This window comes from Chelonia mydas, chromosome 1 (assembly GCF_015237465.2).
Source record: "Chelonia mydas isolate rCheMyd1 chromosome 1, rCheMyd1.pri.v2, whole genome shotgun sequence".
Classification (NCBI taxonomy): Eukaryota; Metazoa; Chordata; order Testudines; family Cheloniidae; genus Chelonia; species Chelonia mydas.
In genome coordinates this window covers 212,433,633-212,455,881 of record NC_057849.1, presented here as the reverse complement: position 1 = coordinate 212,455,881, position 22,249 = coordinate 212,433,633, and the positions used below count along the sequence as shown (strand labels likewise).

The following is a 22,249-nucleotide window of genomic DNA, read 5'->3' as shown; positions in this document are numbered from 1 at the left end:
TGCAGTTCACACCAGTATGTGGGCAGGCCATCCTGCTCTTTTAATGCCAAGCAACTATAAAACTTTGCTGCAATCTATAGGGAAGGTTATTTAGGTGCTGCTCTGTTCAGTCCAGTCCCAAAGGAAACCCCTTGGGCCTGGTCTGCACTTGGAAAAAAGGGGCTTTTTTCAATCGAGTTAACTCAGTGACGTTCACTCGTGGTAGGGCCCAAGGCTAAGTGCACACAGAGTTCTGTTCCCTGAATAGAGTTGAACCTAACAACAGCCGGCAGCGTCAATGCTCAGAAATCCCCAGCCTGCCCCTCCAGCGAGCTCCAACAGGCTTTGTTTCTTTGCTGTCTTCTAGGATACAGGTCACAACTCCTTCTACTGGCCTCTCCCTCCAACAGACATAGTCCAACACCATTATCCTGGCCCCTGCACTGGCAACAAGGGAAACCCGTGACTAGCTCTGCCCTGACCATGTGGCCAGTGACTTGGGCAATAGCCCCCACTGTCTGGAGATGTTTTTACAACATAAAGGATTTTGATGGTTCTGTCTATTGAGCCTAATAGAGTGTCCTTGGCCCAGTCATTGGCTTTCATGAGGTCTGTGATTAGCTTTCGATCCAAGACCCCATGATGGCAGCCATTAGCACCTTTCAGGATAACAATTACATTTACATACTGCACCTATCATAAGCTTGCACCACTTCTGTGGCCTAACTTGGAATAACGACCCCACCCAGAATGTTGAACATAGGGGAAGTTGAGATCCGGGTCTGGGAGATCTGCGGCTTTGGTCCATCCCTGATATTTTCTCATTTGTTTGCCTGGAGCTCAAATAATTGTATTATGTTTGCCTGGAGCCCACATATTTGTTTTCTCACAAAATTTAAAGAGGTCAATAATTGTGAAACACTATTGTGATGCGTTCCCCCCAGGGTGCCACCTGGAACTGGGGTACCACTGAGCCCTCTGACACACCAGCCTGGGCTCCATCTCACACTGTACTGCTGTAAGCCCTGCAGCCTGCACTTTCACCAGCATTCACACAGGTAGGGACACATCCAGCTGCAGTTACACACAGGCTCTCTAACCCCCAGCTTCCCAGCCTAGGACCCCAGAGCAGAACCATCCTGTCCTGGTCAAATCTGGCCAGAGTATGGGTTTAACACCCAGCCCACCTCTCCCTCAATGTGAAGAGAACAATGCACACTTGGAGTAACCAAGCAGAGATTTTCCCCATCATTCTAGTCAAAGCTCACTGGTTTAGATTAAAACAAAAGCAAGTTTGCTAACTACAAAAGATACATTTTAAGTGATTATAAGTGATAGCAAACAGATCAAAGCAGATTACCTAGCAAATAAACAAAACCGCAACCTAAGCTTAATATACTAGACAGACTGGATATGAATAGCAGATTCTCACCCTAACTGATGGTCCAGGCAGACCTGTAGATTCTTAAGGCACAAGCTATACTTGCTTTGTAGCTTCGAATCCCCAGGTATTTCATACACAGGCTAGAAATCCCCTTAGCCTAGGTCCAGCACTTCCTCCAGTTCAGTCTTTGGTCCTCAAGTGTTTCCAGGAGTCTTCTTGTGTGGGGAGTGAAGACCCCAGATGATGTCACTCCCTGCCTTATATAGCTTTTATCTATGGCGGGAACCCTTTGTTTCAAAGCTTGGTTCCCAAACCAGTTTGTGGAAAAACACTGACATCCCAAGATGGAGTCCAGTACCATGTGGCCTGGTCACTTGTCCCTGTAGAGTCATAGCAGCCATTACTTACAGGCTGTCTGTAGCGCTCACAGGAAGGCTCACCAGCTGGGGGATAAGCTTCTCCTCAGGCCTATTGTTTTTCTGAATGGCCCATTGCCCTGAATAGGCCCTTTCCCACCCACTATCTAGACTGAAAGCATCTTGTCAAGTGGGTCTTACCCAGGTGTAACTACATTTGAAGTATAGATACATAGTCAGTATTCATAACTTCAGATACAAATATGATACAAGCATACAAATAGGATAATCATATTCAGAAAATCATAACTTCTCCAATGACACCACCCATGACTTATCTTGCACAAAATCCATCATAATTATGTCATAATCATATTATAATAATATCACTGTGACAAATATGGGGTGCAGTTTCACAATGATCTTCTGGCAAAGACTGACCTAGCCTCTGTTCAGGGCTAAAGGAGGGGGATTGGGGCACTGAGGAAAAGGGAAAATAGCTACATGGTGATATCCCCTTTCCTGTATACTCCCCTGCATCACTGTGTTTGCATCATGCGAAGCAAACTCAAATTTCGCATAGACAATAAAAAAGATCTAGGGGATGATGCACATTTGCTCATAAATCCAACAAAAATGCATTGAGCTGAACATGTGCTTGGCATCACTATATGACACTGTCCCACCATCATGTAGTAATTTATTCCTCACAGAGCGACAATTGTCCATCTCCTGCAATGCAAGTCTGATCGCCCAGGAGTCACCACAGAATTCTCTGCTTTCTGGTCATGTACAGCTCTGTCATGGGCTCTAACCCCAGCACTTTATATTTCAGCTTCTTGGGAATTTGAAATATAAACCCCAAGTAACCGGCTAGATGGTTTGGTTTGCTCAGGATTTTCTGGGTATCAGGCCCCTAGTCACCGCACAGTTACTGAGCTGTCTGCAAAATATACATTAGGGCAGGTTTTTCTCGAATGCGATAATTTAGACTGAAATTTCTCATTATCAGCTTCAACTTCAGTTTCTCAGGCTGGCACAGCAGCACATCTGGTTCCCATGAACCCAGTTGGCTTCCCTGCCAAACACCTGGATCATTTTCCTCCTATTAATACCAGACCAACATGCTCCAATAACTGTATTATTTAAATTATATCTGGGTCCCAAATTCGATTTTAATCAGTTTTGGAATCTTTGGGCCAGATTCACTCCCTGTATTGCACAAGCACATGCTGCTGTAACACATGGCCTAGGCCCCCCATTAGTGTTCAGTCTGCCTGTAGCTGGGACACTGCATGGCAAAGATCCTGCAGCCCCCTCTGTGCTGGAGGAATGAGAGCAGCCCTGGAACTGGGCAGGGGCGGCCTTGAGGGAATGAAACCAATGTGGCCGTGAGAGACCCTGCTACAGCACCTCTACCATGCAGCTTGTGCTGGTCGGGCTTCTCTAGACTCCAACTAGGATTCAAAGCTTCTCTGCTCCAGCAGAAACCCTGGGGGAGGGAGCGTGGGAGGCAGGGCTCCTGCTGGATAAATCTACCCTCACGCACACCGGGCATTGCACATTGCACCCTACCTCACACCCCCTCACCCTCTCTGTGGCAGGAATCAGCTCTGGGTTTATTTGGGAAAATCCTGCTCATCTCACACATGCAAAACTTCTACTGGCTTCAGTGAGTGAATGGGGGAGTGAGGAGCCAGGACTTGGCCCTTGGAGCTGTTGGATTCTGGACCAAACAGACATTTCTGTGGGATCCCAAATTATTGATGTATTTATTGGGATTTAAAACACTAAAAGTGACGCCTAGCCAAGGCTCTAGGCACCCAGACGGCATGGATAACACACACAAATTCGAGCCGCATTAAGTGACCATTTCAACAGGAACTCAGCTAGCCAGACACCTACAGAAACTCCTTCCTACCCATTTCTCATTATGTGATGCACAGCCTGGGTCTTTCCCCACCCTGCACCCCCCAAATAAGTGTATTTTGCAGTGTGCCCAAAAGGTCACCAAATTTGCCCTATTTTGGCCCAAAGGGTGAGCAAGTTCTAGAGTCCTGGAGCTCTCACAAAGAGCACCCTGCCAGCCACCCCTCTCCTTTATAAAAGGGGGAACCACCTCGGGCACCCTGCTGACCACAGCTCTGGCCGTACTGCACGGGGAAAGAGGTGATCTCTCAGGGAGGCTGGTCCCAGGCCATTTAGGACTTTAGAAATCATCACCAACACCTTAACCTCCACCCAGAGATAGGCAGCTAGTGCAGACCCTCCAGCATGGCTGTAACATGCTCCCAGCCAGATGTGCTGCTCAGTGAGTTGCTGCCATTTGCACCAGCTTCGTTCTCTGAATGGTTTTAAGGTGCAGCCCCACACAGAGGTCATTGCAATAGTCCAAGCTCAAGGTAACAAAAGTCTCGGTAACAGTGGTAAGGTGCAATCCCGAAAGGAAAAGTCCCAACCTCCTAGCCAGACACGAATGGTAAAAAGCGGACTGTAAAAGTTACCACCCTAGTTCTAGATAACCTAGCTCCCCTGGTGAAACACAGAGGAGACTTACCTGCAATGTCCTGAATCGTGAGGAGAAGAAGCCACAGCACCGGAGTGGAGAGATGTCCCTTCATTGCCAGCCTAACTTGCTGTCCCCTCCTCGCACTGCACTGGCTGCACCTAAGCACCTGCCAGGGCTCCTCTGTTTCTGACAAGTGACAACAAAGCAGTGGAAGGGAAATATATAGATTCAGAGACTGGCATCAGCTGCAGGAAGGAACCAATAGCAAACCCATCTGCCTTTTTAGTTATTATCAGTGGTTTTATCTGTGAATGTCTGAAGCTAAAACATCCAATAAAACTTGAAAGCAACAAACATCACCATATATGAGTGATGAGCCCCCTCCTGATGTCAGGTTTACCACAGCCTCAGATCATCGGCTAACCCCCATCTCTGGTGCGGGAAGAAAAACTGCTCTACAAACTGTATGTATCTAAGCTGTTTCTCACCCTTATAGATTCTATATTGTATTAGACATCAGTTGGGAGACATTAGAGGCAGGTTATTTTATAAATTAGGGAAGAAATCCCATGTGCCAAACGTGATCATTACAAGACCAATTCCCAGTATAGGACGTGCCCAACTGTAGACAAGGACATGCCACTAGAACCAGATTGTGTCACTCAGATCAGCTGTTGTACAAGAGAAATTACCCAGCACCACCTGTAATATTGACAGTTGTTCTGCTAATAGACCTTGGGGTGTCCTGCCTAGACCATGATCATTAGTGGTAGAGGCAGAGCATAGGGCTTCCTGAGTAGGCCATGACCCTCTCTTGCAGTAGCAGGATGTCCTGCACACACCATGCCCATCAGAGCTGTCAGTAGGAGGAGGGCTCCCTGGAACAAATTTACTTAATTCTTGGGACACAGATAATTAAAGGAACAGACACAAGGAAAGGGGCATATAGCTCATAATAATGACTGGCTGGCACCACACCTACCTCAGGGTCTTCCTAAAGAGAACTCTTACAAATACTTGGATTAAAGGGAACGTCTTTAACTCTTTACCTTTACATTTTCTCCCATGCTGCCCTTTCTGTATGGAGAAAACTCCCTGAGAAAATCTGTGCAGCCAACACTTGATCCTCCTTCAAATCCTTCCTTGATACTCCGCTCTGTTGTGATTCTGGAAAAACACTTGACAGCAACCAGCTTGGCAGATGAGGAGCTCTGGCTCTGCCTCTTCCCCTTCCTTCCCTCTCCTTATTTTTACCAACCTCCCCACCCCAGTTCTGCCATTCCCCCTCACTCAGCCCTACTGCTATATAAACAAACTGTACTGACAAAACAAGAAATTGCACCAGTAATCACCATGTGAATTTGCTTCTTTGTTGTTTCTCCCATCTCTAATCCTGCATCTGTTCTCGAGTCTTTCAGATAGTCAGTGGTTTGGAGCTGGGAGTGTGTCTGTATCTGTGACCTGAATGGGCCTTTGGGTGCTACAATAATAAACATATCACAACAATTTAATTATTTTTATAATAATTAACAATTAATCCATCTCCTGTTTTATTAGCAGGGGGTTTAAAGAAGAAAGAAGAAGGTTGCAGCAGTTAAAAATAAACCAACCTGGCTTAGAGGGGAAGTGAATGCCACTATAAAAATTATATATTTCAGTGACATAACCTGTCTATCCACTTGTTATTATATATATATAAAATAACAAGTGGATAGACAGGTTATGTGATAAGAATAAGTATATATGTGAAGTCAGGAATTGTGGAAAATTGGTAAGGAAAGCAAAGGCATACAAGGAGAAATCTACAGCTAGCAGAATTAAGGACAATTAGAAGGAATTGTAATGCATGCTAGCAACAAAAAGGATCCTAAATATGGTATTGGTTCATTACTAGATGGAAATGGTAGAATTGTCAGTAGCAATGCAGAAAAAAAGTATTCACTATATATTTTTATTCTGTATTTGGGACAGTCAGATGATATAGTCATATCACATGGGGATAATGATGAGGATGAAGCAGAAACCCAGAAGAATGTTAAACTACAGCTACTTTTAGACATTTTAAAATAATCAGGTCTGGATAACTTGCAACCAAGAGTTTTAAAAGAAGTGGCCAAGAAGCTTCTTGTATCATTAGTATTGGTTTTCAATAACTCTTGGAACACTGGGGAAGCTCCAAAAGACTAGAAGAAAGCTAATGTTGTGCCAATATTTTAAAAAGGGTAAAGAGCATGACCTAGGTCAGTGGTTCTCATACTTTTCTATCGGTGGTCCCTTTCACACATCAAGTCTCTGAGTGTGATCACCCTTACCAATTAAAACACATTTTTTTCATATTCAACACTATTATCAATGCTGGAGGCGAAGCAAGGTTTGGGGTCGGAGGCTAACAGCTCGCAACCCTTAACATAATACCTTCGTAACACTTTGAGGGGTCACGCCCCCAAATTTGAGAACCCCTGAAGGTAATTATAGGCCTGTGAGACTGATATTGATTCCAGGCAAAATTATAGAACTTCTGATACAGGACTCAATTAATAGAGAATTAAATGAGTATAATATAATTAATGCCAAACAACATGGATTTATGGAAAATGGATCCTGTTAAATTAACTTGATGTCCCTTTTCGGTGAGATTACAAGTTTTGTTGACAAATAATGTCATCTTGGTTATGAATTAAAAACTAGCTACCTGACAGGTGTAGCCTTTGATAAGTTCAGGGTGCAAATTGCACAGGTCACTAATAACAGGTTCCTTACTCAGGGAGCTACCTAAGATTATTACCAAGCGAGACTGGTGAATCACACAAATAGGAAGAGGAAGACTTTACTTAAATGTATTTAAAATCCAAATAAATCCAAGCATAAGCATAATTATACAAACACACACACACATATATATTTAGAGAGAGAGAGAGAGAGAGAGAGAGAGAGAGAGAGAGACCACCCTCAAGTCTCACATACTCTCAATCTTATGGAGACTGTTAGAGATAAAGATGAAGAAACCAGTATGTGGAGAGCACCAGAAATGGACAGTGATGATCTGGTTTCCCCTATCCTGTCATCCCGATGTCCCAACTAGGCATTGCTCTGACCAACTTTTTATAAAAATGATGAGGTAGGTGAGGTAATATCTTTATCTGAAAACATCTTTTTATACCCTTTTCCTTATGTCCCCCACACTTCTGGGACCATTTTTGATTTAGGTCTCAGCCCACTATCCATATTTGTCATTCTGGGGCCTATAATTTACTTTCTGGTTGCTTGCATTATCTCTTTTTGTGTCAATACATGAATGTGGTTTCTACATGTTACAAAGCCCCACAAAACCCCTAGAAATCCATTATTTCCAGCTTCTGTGGTGTCCTTGGGTATCCCAAGATACATACTGCTAACTATTGTGAAATCCTATAATGTTTGGTTAAGCAGCCATGCTAACTCCTTTGCTACATAAGCTATCATAACTACTAACAGGCCCTCAGCTTATTGTCAAGCCCACCTTAGTTGTTACACAGATTCTTATGTAAACCTGCTTGCATGTCTTGCATTACAGCTCCAATAGCTTCTATTTTGCTATCTTCAAGCATTTTAATATGCCTTAACACGTGATATATAATCTAATCTTGCACACTCAGATCTGGTTGGGGTTACAGGTCAACGTGGGTCTCAAAATGTATCTGTAAACAGGGATTTATCATTGAGTGGGTGTGTTTCCAGTGGGGTCCCACAGGGATCAGTTCTTATATTATTTAATTATTTATATATATTATTATCTTATATCAGGCCTTATATTATTTAACCTTTTTATCAGTGACCTGATAAAACCATAAAGTCATCACTGATAAAGTTAGCAAATGACAACAGACTGGGTGAGTAGTAAACAATGAATATGACAGGTCACTATGCAGTCCAGGTCTGGGACTAATATTGGTTTTAACATTATTTTAAACTGGGAAACCTTGCAGAATATCAGTCTGTCAGAGATCCCAGAGTGGAAGAGAAGGCAACATTTCCAGGCAAGTCGAGGAATTCCGTCCATCCAGGAATACATCCAACCAAAAGTAGCAAACCTAGGTGAAGCTAATCCCATCCTACTGCATGCAATATCCTCCATAGAAATAATTGTATAGGTCACAACACAGAAATCCCTCCATGTTACACTACTCTTTTTCCTATTGTAATAATAAAGATGGTGGGCAGATCTGATTCTTGTCAAGCTGTGGATCCGATTACTGGCTCTGAGCTGCTCCTTCTCCAGGCTCTTCCTCAGGTCCATCGCCAGACCAGGTCCATGGAAAATGGATCCTGGACACTCACTAGCCCAGAGATTCCCCAACTTTTTCTGTCATGCTCCACCCCCCTATAGAGACCCATGGCCCCCACGCGCCTCCTTCCCTCCAAGCAGAAACAGTCACTTCATGGATGCCTGGATCCCACATTGGCCAGGACTACCATGCACCCGTGTTCCATCTCCTCTTCTGACCTGAGATTTCAATGTTCCATGAGCTTCAAACTGAAAATATCCAAACTTTTCCTTTCTCTGGTTTTCAGTTCAAAACTGTGTGAATTTTACATTTTATGGGAAATTTCAAAAACGCTGTTTGAATAAAAATGCTTTTTGAAACTTTCCATTTCAGGAGACAGGAAAACTGAGGCACAGGAAGCTGACATTAAATCCACTGTGACAGGGTCAGGCCCGAGGGCTACAAGAGAGTGGTTGAAGGCAGATATATTAGTTCCAGGTTAAGCAGGTCCCTTTTCCCTGGGTAAGATAACAGGGACTATTCCAGAACACTCAGGAACTTTCTAGAACTACTTAAGGCAGGCAGGCTAATTAGGACACCCGTAGCCAATTGGGAAGCTGCTAGAATTAATTGAGGATAATCAGGACACCTGGTTTAAAAAGGACCTCACTTCAGTCAGTGAGGGGTGCGCGTAAGGAGCTGGGAGTGAGAGGACGTGCTGCTGGAGGACTGAGGAGTACAAGCATTAACAGACACCAGGAGGAAGGTCCTGTGGTGAGGATAAAGAAGGCGTTGGGAGGAGGCCATGGGGAAGTAGCCCAGGGAGTTGTAGCTGTCGCACAGCTGTTCCAGGAGGCACTCTAGACAGCTGCATTCCACAGGGCCCGGGGCTGGAACCCGGGGTAGAGGGCGGGCCCGGGTTCCCCCCAAACCTCCCATCTCCGGACCCAACACAGGAGGTTCCACCAGAGGGGAAGGTCTCTGAGCTGTTCCCCGACCCACATGGTGGATCAGCAGAAACTGCGGGGTTTGTTCTTACACTTTTTCCCATGCTGGCCAGTGATGAGGTTATCTGAGTGAACGGCAGATTTGAGCCACAGAAGTGGCCAAACTGAGGGCTACTGTGAATCTCTGAGGCGAGCAAATCTGCCAATAAGCGCAGGACCCACCAAGGTAGAGGAGGAACTTTATCACACCACACAGGGACTGAGTGACAGAGCCTGGACTACAAAGCAGGTTTCTTATCTACCAGCCTGGCGCTCTGTCCACTGCCCCACATCTCATGGTGTTAGAGTCAAAGAGCTGCTCACCAGCAGACACACTTGGCAATCTTGCCACAAACAACTGCTGCAAAGTGGGAATTTTCTGTAATATTTTTATGAAGCCTATGTGTGCCTCAGTTTACTCTGTGTTTGAGGGTCACCTAGGGAGTAGAAAGGCTTGTTTGGTCTCTGCAGAGGCTCAGAAACAGGTATGAATGGTGACCAGCTGTCTGGGTCCTTGTTGTTTGTCCTTCGAGTTCAAAGATGACCATGACATCCCTGATTGATTTGGTTTCTGTGAACAGGTGAGTGGCGGATCAGGCCAATTTGAGCTTTGAACTGTCTGTGGCTCACTGAACAAGAGATGCTGCTATGGGTTACTTGATTAACAGGGGACATGCTGCTGCTATGAGATTTATGCTGCTGGTGCTTCTGCTCTGCCTCAGTAGTTCTCTGTTTGTAGACATAGGCATGGGAACTAGGGTTGCGGGGGATGCTGCAGCACTCCAGTTTTTGTGCGGGATCCCGCCTGGCCTGCCGGCACCCAGGGAGCCGGCGCTGCTGGCCTGGGACCCGGGGCTCTGCTCTGGTCCTCACACCTGAGGTGCCAACTCCCAGCCGCAGGACCTCCGCCTGCAGCTCCATTCTCAGCCCCGCATGCGGGGTCCCAGCTGCTATGGGACCCGCATCCTGGGCTCTGTTCTTGGCCCCGCATGTGGGGTCTCAGCTGCCGCCGGCTTTGCACCCAGCGCTCTGTTCATCACCCCGCACCTGGAGTCCTCACGCAGGGTCCCGGTTGCTGCCGGCCCAGCACCGGGGGCTCTGCTTCCCACCCTGCATGCAGGATCCCAGCCTTGGCCCCTTACCTCTGCCTGTGTTTTCCCCCCCTCCCCTCCGACTCACAGACCCACTTCTGGCCCCAGCTTTGGGGGGGTGGGGCACAAACAGGAGTAAGGGGGGTGAGGTAAAAAGTTTGGGGTGGGGACCACTGGCTTTCAGCACCCCCACTTAAAAAATGTTCCAGCGCCACTGTTCATAGACTGTAGCTCCAGTGTGAATGAGACTTCACCGGGTAGAACCATCATGAGCGAGATCTTCATAGAACTCAGGGTCAATGTTGAAACGCCCCAAGAATAGCTTGAGTCTTTGAAATGTTTCTTCTGGGCCCCTGAGAGCTCTTTCCCTCCTTTAGCTTGCCATAAAAGAGCTTCTCTGGCAGTAGCTCATCTGACATTCTGGTGACGTGGCCTGCCCATCTCATCTGTGATTGCATCAACAGAGTATGGATGCTCAGAGTGCCTGCCCGTATGAGGACCTCAGTATCTGGAACCTGGTCTTGCCATCTTATCCTCATCAGTTTCCTCAGACAGCCCATGTGAAAGTGATTCAGCTTCATAACATGGCGTCTGTACACCGTCCAGGTTTCACATGCATAGATCAGAGTTGGCAACACTATGGCTTTGTAGACATTCAGTTTTGCTTGTTGACTAGTGCCTCTGTGCTCCCACACATTTACAACTAATCCGCCAAAGGCCACACTTGCTTTGGCAATTCTGGCATTGGTTTCATCATCGATGTGAACTGCACGTGACAGTGTACTGCCGAGGTAGGTGAACTTTTCCACTGCTTGGAGGGTTTGGCCGTTCACTGTGATAGCAGGCTTTACATAAGGCTTTCTTGGTGTAGGCTGGTACATCACTTGTGTCGTTTTGATGTTGATTGTGAGACCAAAATTGTCACAAGCTGAAGAGAAATATTCCATACTCTGCTGCATGTCAGACTCAGGTTTGGCATTCAGGGAACAGTCATCAGCAAACAGAAGATCATGAACAGTCAGTTCTTGTACCTTCTTTGCATGTAGTCTCCTCAGATTGAAAGCTTGACATCTGATGCCATTCCTGGTGTCACAGTAACAAAAGCCATCTGTAAGCATGGCAGAGAACATCATACTGAAGAGGGTTGGGGCCAACACACAGCCCTTCTCGGCTCCATTGGTGACTGGGAATGGTTCAGATGACTCACCGTTGTCCATAACACGAGCGAGCATGCCATCACAGAATTGTCAAATCATTGTGATGAATTTCTCCAGGCAACTGAATTTTGCCATGATCTTTCAAAGGCCCTCATGACTGACTGCATCAAATGCTTTTGTCAGGTCAATGAAAGTCATGTACAGATTAGAGTTCTGTTCCTGGCATTTCTGCTGAAGTTGATGAGCTGCAAACACCATGTCTATGGCCCCAAGTCCTTTCCTGAAGACACACTCTCTCAGGCAGGAGTCCTTGTTCAATGTGTTGCCCAAGGTGATTCAGCAGAATTCTGGTGAGAATTTTATCAGCTATTGACAAGAAGGCAATGCCCCTATAGTTTCAGGTTTGTCTCTTACCTTTCTCCTTGTACAAGTGGACGATGGATGCATTCTTGTACTCCTGGAGTATAGTTCCTTGAGTCCACATTGACTGGAAAAATTCAGTCAGTTTCAGAGCCATGTGCAAGCCTCCGGCCTTATAGACTTCTGCTGGTATAGCATCTGCTCCAGGTGCTTTACCATTTGACAGCAGATCAACTGCTTTTGCAGTTTTAGTTAGCACTGGGGGATCAGCAAGAGAGATTTTGATATGAGTCTGGGGCAGTTGATCAACTGCCTCCTTGCTAATAGATGATTGTTGATTGAGGGTATGGTTAAAGTGTTCTGCCCACCTCTGCGGTATCTTTTCTTTGTCAGTGAGCAGTGTGGTGCCATTGGCACTCAGTATTGGAGATGTTCCTGATGACTGTGGCCCATAGATGTCCTCAGAGCATCGTAGAAGTTCTTCATATCATTCCTGTCTGCATAGAACTGAATCCTAAAAGACAGGTTTGTTGGACTTCTTCACTGCAAGGTGAGAACCTGAGTCAGTTTCTGCAACTTCAAGCAATTCCAAGCCTCCTCCACATTCAGATCCTTGAGGTTTTTCAGTCCAATTCCCTTTTCAAATCAAGGACCTAGTTGCAGATCCATTTTTGTTTATCCTTCCATGTAGTTGAAACTGAATTAGCTCATGAGCGCACGAACCAAGGTTGACCCTACAACCCGTTCTTCTATGAGCTCCTCGCTACTCGCCAATACCAAATCTAAAATGGCTTCACCTCTCATTGGTTCAGTGAATATTTGATGAGGAAATCTGTCAGCTATCACCTCCAGGAAAGTCTGGGCCCTACTATTATTAGTACCACTTGTCCTCCAGTCTATATCTGGGAAGCTAGTCTCCCATAATCACACAATTCCCAGTAGTATTTATTGAATTAAGAACATTAAAGCGGTTTTTATCCCTATCCAAATTGGATCCTGGGGGTCTGTAGCACTCCCCATGCACTATCCCATGGGATCCACTGGTAGCTTTCTTCCCCAAAGAGATTTTGACCCAAACAGACTCTGTTTTATCCATTCCATCACTTCTAATTCCTTTACAGTCTACCTCATCATTAGTATATACTCCACCACCATTTGTTAATTAACTCAATGGTAATTTCTCTCTGGGTGACGGCACCAGCGAGAGCTGTAAGGAACGTGCTCAGTGCCTGATTTTCAACAATAGCATCCTGAGTTAGGCTTCCAAGTCCATCCTTAGGCACCTGCCTGCAGTCATGTAGCTGACATCTCATATGGGGAATATGGAGTTTAGTTTGGGAGTTTACCCACTTCTTTTCTTACCACTACATCACTGCCTGCCTGATTCCCATGAACACTCAGCATGTGCGAGCCTTTTTTATAATGATTTTCTGTCTCCGGCTGCATTTGGAGAACCCCTCCCCTCCTGTGCATGTGACCAACAGCACAGATCCAGGCAGGGCTCAGGAAGTTCAGTGTTAGTCCAGTGTCACAGATGTGCTGATGCCAACAGCTGGTTAGTGCCATAGTGAATGCAGGGTCTCAGCTCCCTGCAGGAGAGATGGCTGATGTGGCAGACAGCTAGAGCCTCCTGCATGAGTTTCAGCAGCATGAGCCATTAGCATCTCAACACCTGCCTGATCCCAGTGACCTGAATCAATTTCATTGCTGCTGTGCAGCCTTCCAGCCCAGCCGGCTGAATTCACAGAGGACACTAAGGGGAGGGTGAATAGCAGAACAACCTTAATTTCCAGCTGGACTCCAACTTTCTACTTCTTCTGTAAGGCCCCCAGTGGCCTGTCTAAAAAGTGTCCTGAGACAAACATCTGACACTGCATCCGCCTCGGTGAGGAGGGAACGATAGTAAAACATTTATCCAGCCTTTCACTAAAGATCAGCACAAAATATATAAAACAGCCCAGCGAAGGCTGGGGAGACATTTTTCTCCTAACCCCCTGAGTTCCTCAGTTTCCCAAGATCTGACCTAACCTTTCAGGCAGGAGGGCGGCTGTTCGATCTAGCTGGCTGTCGCCTCTCAGCCAGGTTCTGGAGGAGATGGTGACTAGTCTGTGTGAGCAGTGAAGCTTTATTCCCAGGTTCAGACTGTGGGTCGGGACCAAGTGCTCCAGAGTTACCAGGTGAAAGAAATCTGATGGCAAATGATACCCCAGGCCTCAAACTGTAAGATAAAGGGATGTTAGGAGTGCCTGGACTATTCCTTCTTCTGGGGAGCCTTTCATCCACATGTGCTCTCTTGGATTCAGCTCCTTCAGGAGTTTGACTCTGTGATGCCTGACAAAATTTCTCTTCTGACAGTGTTTACATTGTTCCTCCTTCCTCAGTAACACTGGAAACTAACATCGAGAAAGGTCTAACAGGGGGGAATGGTTGGGATGGTGGATCTCAGCTCAGCAACTTAAAGGGGCTAAATCCATTTGCCAGAGGTGCTGGCCTATATGGCAGCATGGACCAGGTTATGACCAGTGGATTGTGTAAGAAGCTGTTTCACTATTTTTTACTAAAAGTTTTGCTTCCCCATAGTTTTGTGAAGACTGAGATGTAACATGGATGAAACCGCAGGGATTTGCAAACTTCAGAGTGTCCGTTAGAAACTGAAGATCCTTATCGGAAAGGACTTGCAGTGGGATTCCATAGCAGACAAACATGGATTTGCGTCTGACCCCACTGTGTGTGATGTAGTGGTCAGCAGCTTGGCTATTTCGATAAATGTTGACAAGCAGCCAGTCACTGGGAGAGAGGTTCCATTAGCCTGCTGGAGAAGATCTTTCCTCCATGGTCTGTTGGATGGAGGGAAGGTAATGATGGCTCTGGACTTTAGCAAGGCTTTTGACACAGTCCCACATGACATTCAGATAAGTACTCTGGAGAAATGTGGTCTTAGCCGAACGATCATTAAGTGGATACATAATTGGTTAGACAACCACAAACAAAGAGTAACTATTAATGGAATGATGTCAGAATGGAGGGAGGTCTCAAGGGGGTTGCACAGGGATCTGTTCTGGGCCCAGTGGTTTTTAACATCTTTATTAATGACTTGGATATAGGAATAGAGAGCACACTGATCAAATCTACAGATAACACAAAGCTGCGGGGCGGGAGTTACCAACACTTCGGAGGCTAGAGCTAAAATTCAGAGGGATTGTGGTAAATTGGAGAACTGGGCTATAGTCAACAAACTGAAATTCAACAAAGACAAATGTAAAGTGCTACACTTAGGGAAGAAAAACTAAATTCACAAATACAGAATGGGGGATAACCAGCTTGGCAGCAGCACTACTAAGAAGGACCTGGGAGTTGTGTTGGATCACAACCTAAACATCAGCCAGCAACGTGATGCTGTTTTAAAAAAAGAAAATGGAATTTTACGTTTAACAAAGGCATGGCATGCAAGTCATGGGAGGTGATAGTACCACTCTACTCGTTACTGGTTAGGCCTTAGCTTAGTACTGTGTCCAGTTTTAATCATCAATGTATAGAAAAGATGTGGAGAAACTGGAAAGGATCCAGAGGCGAGCGACAAAGATGGTCAAAGGGATGGAATGGAAGGCATCTGAGCAAAGGCTGAAGGAACTGTGTATGTTTAGTTTGGAAAAGAGGAGATTAAGGGGGGACATGACAGCAGTCTTCAAATACTTGAAAGGCTGCCATAAAAAAGATGGAGAAAAATTGTTCTCTTTCCACAGAGGGCAGGACAAGAGGCAATAGATTCAAACTACAGCATAGCAGATTTAGATGAAATCTCAGGAAGAACTCCCTAACTGTAAGAACAGTAGGAGAATGGAACAGACTGCCTAGGGAGGTGGTGGAAGCTTCCTCACTGGAGGTTTTCAAAAGGAGGCCGGATAGCATCTGTCTTGGATGGTTTAAACACAACAAATCCTGTATCTTGGTGGGGTGGGGGGTAGACTAGATGACCCTTGTGGTCCCTTCTGACCCTGTGGTTCTGTGATTTTATGGTTGGTTGATTCTCTGGCAAGTGCAGGTCTCAGAGTTCTCACCTCTCTCTGGTACTTGTTCCTCAGTAAAGTGACCGTTGAGCTGTTTCTGTGCATTTTGGGCTGGCTTGGTGGCCCCCGTGTAGTTTATGGAGAATGTCCTTTTTCATTCATGTGGGGATGGCTAGTCTGGACCCCTTCAACAGACTGGGGTTTGTGCTAAAAATGACCTGAAACGACCCGTGCAGTTTCATAGAAATGTCCAATGTTGCTCTTTTGTCCAGACTTCTTTGCATTGGGTCATAATTTAGCAATTCATCTGCCTTTTTCTTGCCTTTCACTTTGGAGGGTACGTCTACACCACAATCACAGGGTGTGATCACAGTCTGAGCTGACATGCGGGCTGTGGCTTTTATCTAGCTAGCTCAGTATCAGAACGGTGACGCCACAGAACCCTGGGTGATTACTGGTGGGGCTAGCCTGTGCTGGAGCTGGTGCTGCCTCAGCGTCACTGCTCTAGTACCCAAGCTAGGTAGATTAGAGCAGCGGTTCCCCAAATTTTACTAAGGCAACCTACTAACTGCATTTTGTTTTTCTTGCAGCCCACCATTACATAGATGTACCCTCCACTCCGACACCACCAATCCTGGCCTGGTCCACAGGGGAGGCCCCACTGTTGGAGAGCCAGCCTGCCTGCCCCACATTCACCTCACAGCTGTGGCTTCTGTCTCACAGGACTGGGCTGGCTCCCTGCTCCAGGCATTGTGAGCTGGTATAACCCACACACCTCCTTGGTGTGGTGTTCTGTCCCATCTAGTAGCACTGAGACCACTTAGAGAGAGAAAAAGAGTCTTCTCTACAGCCTTAGATAAAAGCCAGCTGGCTCTTATCAGCTCATATGGTAGAGGCTCATGCACTAAGCTCCAGAGGTCCCAGGTTCAATCCCGCCCGCCAATGACCAGGGTCTGTCAGTGTTACACTGGCACAGGGGGTTGCAGTGAATTTCAAGTTTGGTTTGTCCTCTCCTGCATTAAAATATCTCTTAGAGTTAAGGCAGGTCACCAGGAGGTGACATACCTCAGAAATGTTCCTTTAGACACTTATGTCCCTGACTGGTAATTTGCATATTGTGTATTGTCGGCCTCCACTTTGAGGCAATCTGTAGACTGAGCCGGGGTGAGTCAACAGATTGCAAAATCTACAAGAGACCAAATCTACAGGAAGAAACAGAACAGCAGTGGGACGTCCTGTTTCTGAATAAAGAGAAAAGATGGGACTGGGATATCTTGCGGCGGGTGGAAAGGAACACACTCAATCCCTCACCTTGGAAGCAAGCTGGCAGCGTACTTGTCTCATGCAAGGATGGTCATAACCAATTTGGCTGTAAAATGCTGCATGGATTTTGAGTGAACAATATTCAACAAGACTTGAAAGTATCTTGTTAATTAAGTCTGGATGCTAGAATTCGTTAGAATTTTGTTTTATATTGTACCAGTTGTTTCAAAAACTTCTGTTTGCTACTACTTGAATCCCCGTGCTTGGCTGAATAAACTTATACTTGATTTAACTAGAAACATAACTCACAGCACTGAGATAAGCGGAGGTGGAACTGGTAAGCTGTGCAGTGCTGCATCTTTGGAAGCAGTGAATATTACAAGTGTCCAGGTAGGCAGGGGCTGGACAGTCCAGGGAGATGCTCAGAGAGCTCAAAGGTTAGCATGTGCCTGTCACTAAGCTGTGGAATAATAGCAAGGCCAGTGAAGCCTAGAGGGGAGGGCTTGTGTTGCCCTGGGCCAGTGGAGTTGGAAGCTGATCCACGGCAGAAACAGATGAGACTTCCTCAAGCTAAGGGCAGGTGGTAGTGAGATGCCTCACAACCCTGGATGCACCAAGAAACATCACAACTAAGCCCAGAGCTGTGGAACTGGAGTTGCCACTGTGGGGTGAGTGTGGGGCAGGTTGGCTCTCCTATACTCTCCCCCCGCCATCCCTGAGGCAGTCTCCTCTGCACTGGGCCAGGAAGACTGCATGTTGCTAAGGCTAGAGTCCAGTGATGAGTTAATCCAACTCTGGACATGGTGACCCATTTAGAATCTTCCCATGATCCACTGGTGGTTCAAACCCCACTATTTGGGAAACACTGGATTAAAGCTAGCTTGGGTATGTCTGCATGAGCTGCAATCACACCCCATGACAGCAGTGTAGACATACCCTTAGAGCTGCTTTGCACTGATTGGCAGGGGAGTGAGCATTGCGTCTGTGGGTTCTCCAGCCTCAACTCTGGTGGAGGAGTGTCTGAAGTGACAGCTCTGGAAAGTGGGTTGCTGCCATCAGATTTTGTTTTAGCTACATAAGGATCTGAAAACTGGAACCACATGAGCGTTATTCAAATGTTGTATTTTAGGGGTAATTCATCTGGGGGTTTTGTCCCTAGCAGAGTAGCTGGTAGCTTGTGGTCTTTTTCTAAATGAAACTTTAGGCCTACATGTGAGAGTCTGAAGCATTTGCATACCATGCAGGGTTAATGCCTCCTTTTATAAATGTGCACAGCCCTGCTGTGTTGGTGAGAGCCAGAGAGGCCTGTGCTATGGGGTGCCACTCTGTAGATGGCTATTTTTGAAAGAGAACGACACTAGGTCCATAGAATGAGAAACAGGTTGAAACTATGGAATCTTTGTTCAGACTATATAAAGCTAACCATGGCAGGGGGCTCCGACTGTGTTTAATCTCCCTGAAAGCTGGGCTCGTGCTGTCCCTAATCCCAGGAGATTTTGTTCTTGTGAAAATATCTCCAGGGTTTTGCCTTCTCCTCTAGGCAGCATGGAAACTTACTCGGGTGGATCATATGCATGTACATACTTCACTGATATTCTGAGCCTCCCTCGTCTGGGTTATGATTTGAATGTTCTGCCTCTGCTCTGACCTCTGTCCATCAATGATTTGACCAAGACACTTTGTTCTGTTCTGAGATCTCACCCTTATTGTTTCGTTTTAGGCCTAACTTCTCCGCTTCCTTTATGACTGCAAAGAAACATTGGCCATGCTGGCTTTGCATTGAGCCCCCAACGGGAATATCATTTGTTTGGCACACGACGTCTTTTAGTCCTCCTAAAGGCTGTGACATTTTCCCTTTTTAGTGTTCAGGGGCTGCTCTCCTCAGGCTCCCTGCACCACAGGCTGGTGGAGGGTCTGCCGTGGCTCCCCAGAGCTGCCCGCACAGCTCTTACCATGGCCAGGCTGCAGTGCCGAGCCCCCGCAGCTGAAGCCGGGTCGGGGAGAGCCACGCAAATAGCTGTGGGGAGCCAGCACAGACCTTCCATCTCCACCTGCCCTTGGTCAGGCAGTGAGCCCAGGGGGCCTGGACATGTGCCGGGGGCTGTTTTGGCCCCACCCCTCCCTAGGTATGGTGCGGCTGGCTCCTCTGGGGGTGCGGGGCCCCCAACCCACCCGACTTTTGGGAAGGCTCCAATGCCCTTGTTTGGGGCAGATGATTTGCCAAGTGGTACCTGATTAAAACAAAAGCCTCCAAAACATTCAGGGTGTGATAAAAGATGTCAATATGCAGATTCTCTCCTCAACCTTCTAGACAAGTCCAGACAACTGGTCCTTCCATCGAGACAGAACACACAGATGTTTGATGGATTGTACCCTGTCATACAACAGTCTAACCGTATTCTCTCAGTCTTCAGTTGTTCTGTTTGCTTCAGGTAGAAAATGTCGTGCTCCTGTACCAGATCAGGACCAGCTACAGTGATTGCTTCTGAGCGAGACACACACCGGATGTGTTCCTCATAAGAACCTTTAATACTCAATCAAATGTGACTGAAGTTAGCTTAAATAAGGTATGTTATATACATCATCATCTAGTGGCTGAACGGTATAATACAGTTGAGCATGTCATTACATCTCCCCCTTTAAGTTCTACATTCCTACCATTTACAATATTTACACTATCATGCTGTTCTTTGAAGTTCAGTATATATCAGTCTGTTAAGTGTCTGTTTTTCTAATTATGCAATCCAAATGCATAACCGCTTGGGCATCTGGCTGTGCATTAGTTGCAGCAACAGGCTGTAGCTGATCTAGGATCCTTGCGTCTTCTAGAACTGCATCTGTAATCTGTACAGTTTGCTCTGTTGATTGTTCTTTCTGAGGAATAAAGAGTAGATGTCAACTGTTTCAGTTAAACTCTCCACTCTCAGATTCAATCACATATGAGCTGGGCATTAAATTCTTTTTTCTCCCATGACAGCTGGAGTGTGGCACTCTGTACCTCAAAGCATCATGCTGGAACCCCCATACTCACCCCTGTCACATAAGTTTAAATTTCATATCATAGGAAAGGTTATGATCTGCTGAAACCCACTGTTCTGTCAAAATACATATATCGTTAATGTGTGTAAAGTGTTATGAAATTTTGCTGTATGGTTGTTACTGTAAATTTGAGATTCTCCACTGCTAGTTACCCAGTGACAACAAAGGAAGTGATCCACTCCCAGAAGGGTGTTAAATGACCATTAATCAGCAGGGGAGTGGGAAACAAGGGATTTACAATGCTGTAAGAGGGCTGTACAAGCATCACACAGTGCGGGATTGTCTAGGCAAAAATCACATTGGGGAAGAAAACTACTGGAGCCTCCCCTGTGATAGTGCTTGGGATGTGCTATAGACCGCCAGGACCTAATTTGGCTATGGATAGAGCCCTCTTTAATGGTTTTAAAGAAGTAAGTACTAATGGAAACTGCGTGATCATGGAAGACTTTAACTTCCCAGATATAGACTGGAGGACAAGTGCTAGTAATAATAATAGGGCTCAGATTTTCCTAGATGCGATAGCTGATGGATTCCTTCATTAAGTAGTTGCTGAACCGACTAGAGAGGATGCCATTTTAGATTTGGTTTTGGTGAGCAGTGAGGACCTCATAGAAGCAATAGTTGTAGGGGACAACCTTGGTTCAAGTGATCATGAGCTAATTCAGTTCAAACTGAATGGAAGGATAAACAAAAATAGATCTGTGATTAGGGTTTTTGATTTCAAAAGGGCTGACTTTCAAAAATTAAGGAAATGAGTTAGGGAAGTAGATTGGATTGAAGAATTTATGGATCTAAAGGTGGAGGAGGCCTGGGATTACTTTAAGTCAAAGCTGCAGAAGCTATCGGAAGCCTGCATCCCAAGAAAAGGGAAAAAATTCATAGGCAGGAGTTGTAGACCAAGCTGGATGAGCAAGCATCTCAGAGAGGTGATTAAGAAAAAGCAGAAAGCCTACAAGGAGTGGAAGATGGGAGGGATTAGCAAGGAAAGCTACCTGTCTGAGGTCAGAACATGGAGGGATAAAATGAGAAAGGTGAGAAGTCAAGTAGAGTTGGACCTTGCAAAGGGAATTAAAACCAATAGTTAAAGGTTCTATAGCCATATAAATAAGAAGAAAACAAAGAAAGAATAAGTGGGACTGTTAAACACTGAGGATGGAGTGGAGGTTAAGGATAATCTAGGCATGGCCCAATAACTAAACAAATACTTTGCCTCAGTCTTTAATGAGGCTAATGCGGCTCTTAGGGATAATGGTAGCATGACAAATGGGAAGGAGGATATGGAGGTAGATATTACCATATCTGAGGTAGAAGCCAAACTCGAACAGCTTAATGGGACGAAATCAGGAGGCCCAGATAATCTTCATCCAAGAATACTAAAGGAATTGGCACATGAAATTGCAAGCCCTTTAGCAAGAATTTTTAATGAATCTGTAAACTCAGCAGTTGTACCATATGATCTGAGAATTGCTAACATAGTTCCTATTTTTAAGAAAGGGGGGGGAAGTGATCCAGGTAACTACAAGCCTTTTAGTTTGACATCTGTAGTATGCAAGGTCTTGGAAAAAATTTTGAAGGAGAAAGTAGTTAAGGGCATTCAGGTCAATGGTAATTGGGACAAAATACAACATGGTTTTAGGAAAGGTAGATCGTGCCAAACCAACCTGATCTCCTTCTTTGAGAAAGTAACAGACTTTTTAGACAAAGGAAACGTAGTGGATCTAATTTACCTAGATTTCAGTAAGGCGTTTGATACGGTGCCTCAGGGGGAATTATTAGTTAAATTGGAAGAGATGGGGATCAGTGTGAAAATTGAAAGGTGGATAAGGAATTGGTTAAAAGGGAGATTACAGCGGGTTATACTGAAAGGTGAACTG

At 45.7% G+C, this 22,249-nt stretch overlaps 1 protein-coding gene across 2 annotated transcripts in view; it reads right to left on the bottom strand.

The window, feature by feature from the left end:
• Window positions 1-22,249, bottom strand: part of LOC102941373 (scavenger receptor cysteine-rich type 1 protein M130) — a 1,272,625-nt gene that overhangs the window by 152,555 nt on the left and 1,097,821 nt on the right. Inside the window, exon 1 of one of the 2 annotated variants that reach the window (XM_037912395.2) lies at window positions 4,277-4,417. The exons of the other annotated variant lie outside the window; for it this stretch is intronic. Coding sequence (XP_037768323.1) covers window positions 4,277-4,340 — 64 coding nt within the window. The 5' untranslated portion in view covers window positions 4,341-4,417. Of the gene's footprint in view, window positions 1-4,276; window positions 4,418-22,249 lie in introns of those variants that run through there. 2 annotated transcript variants of the gene reach the window in all.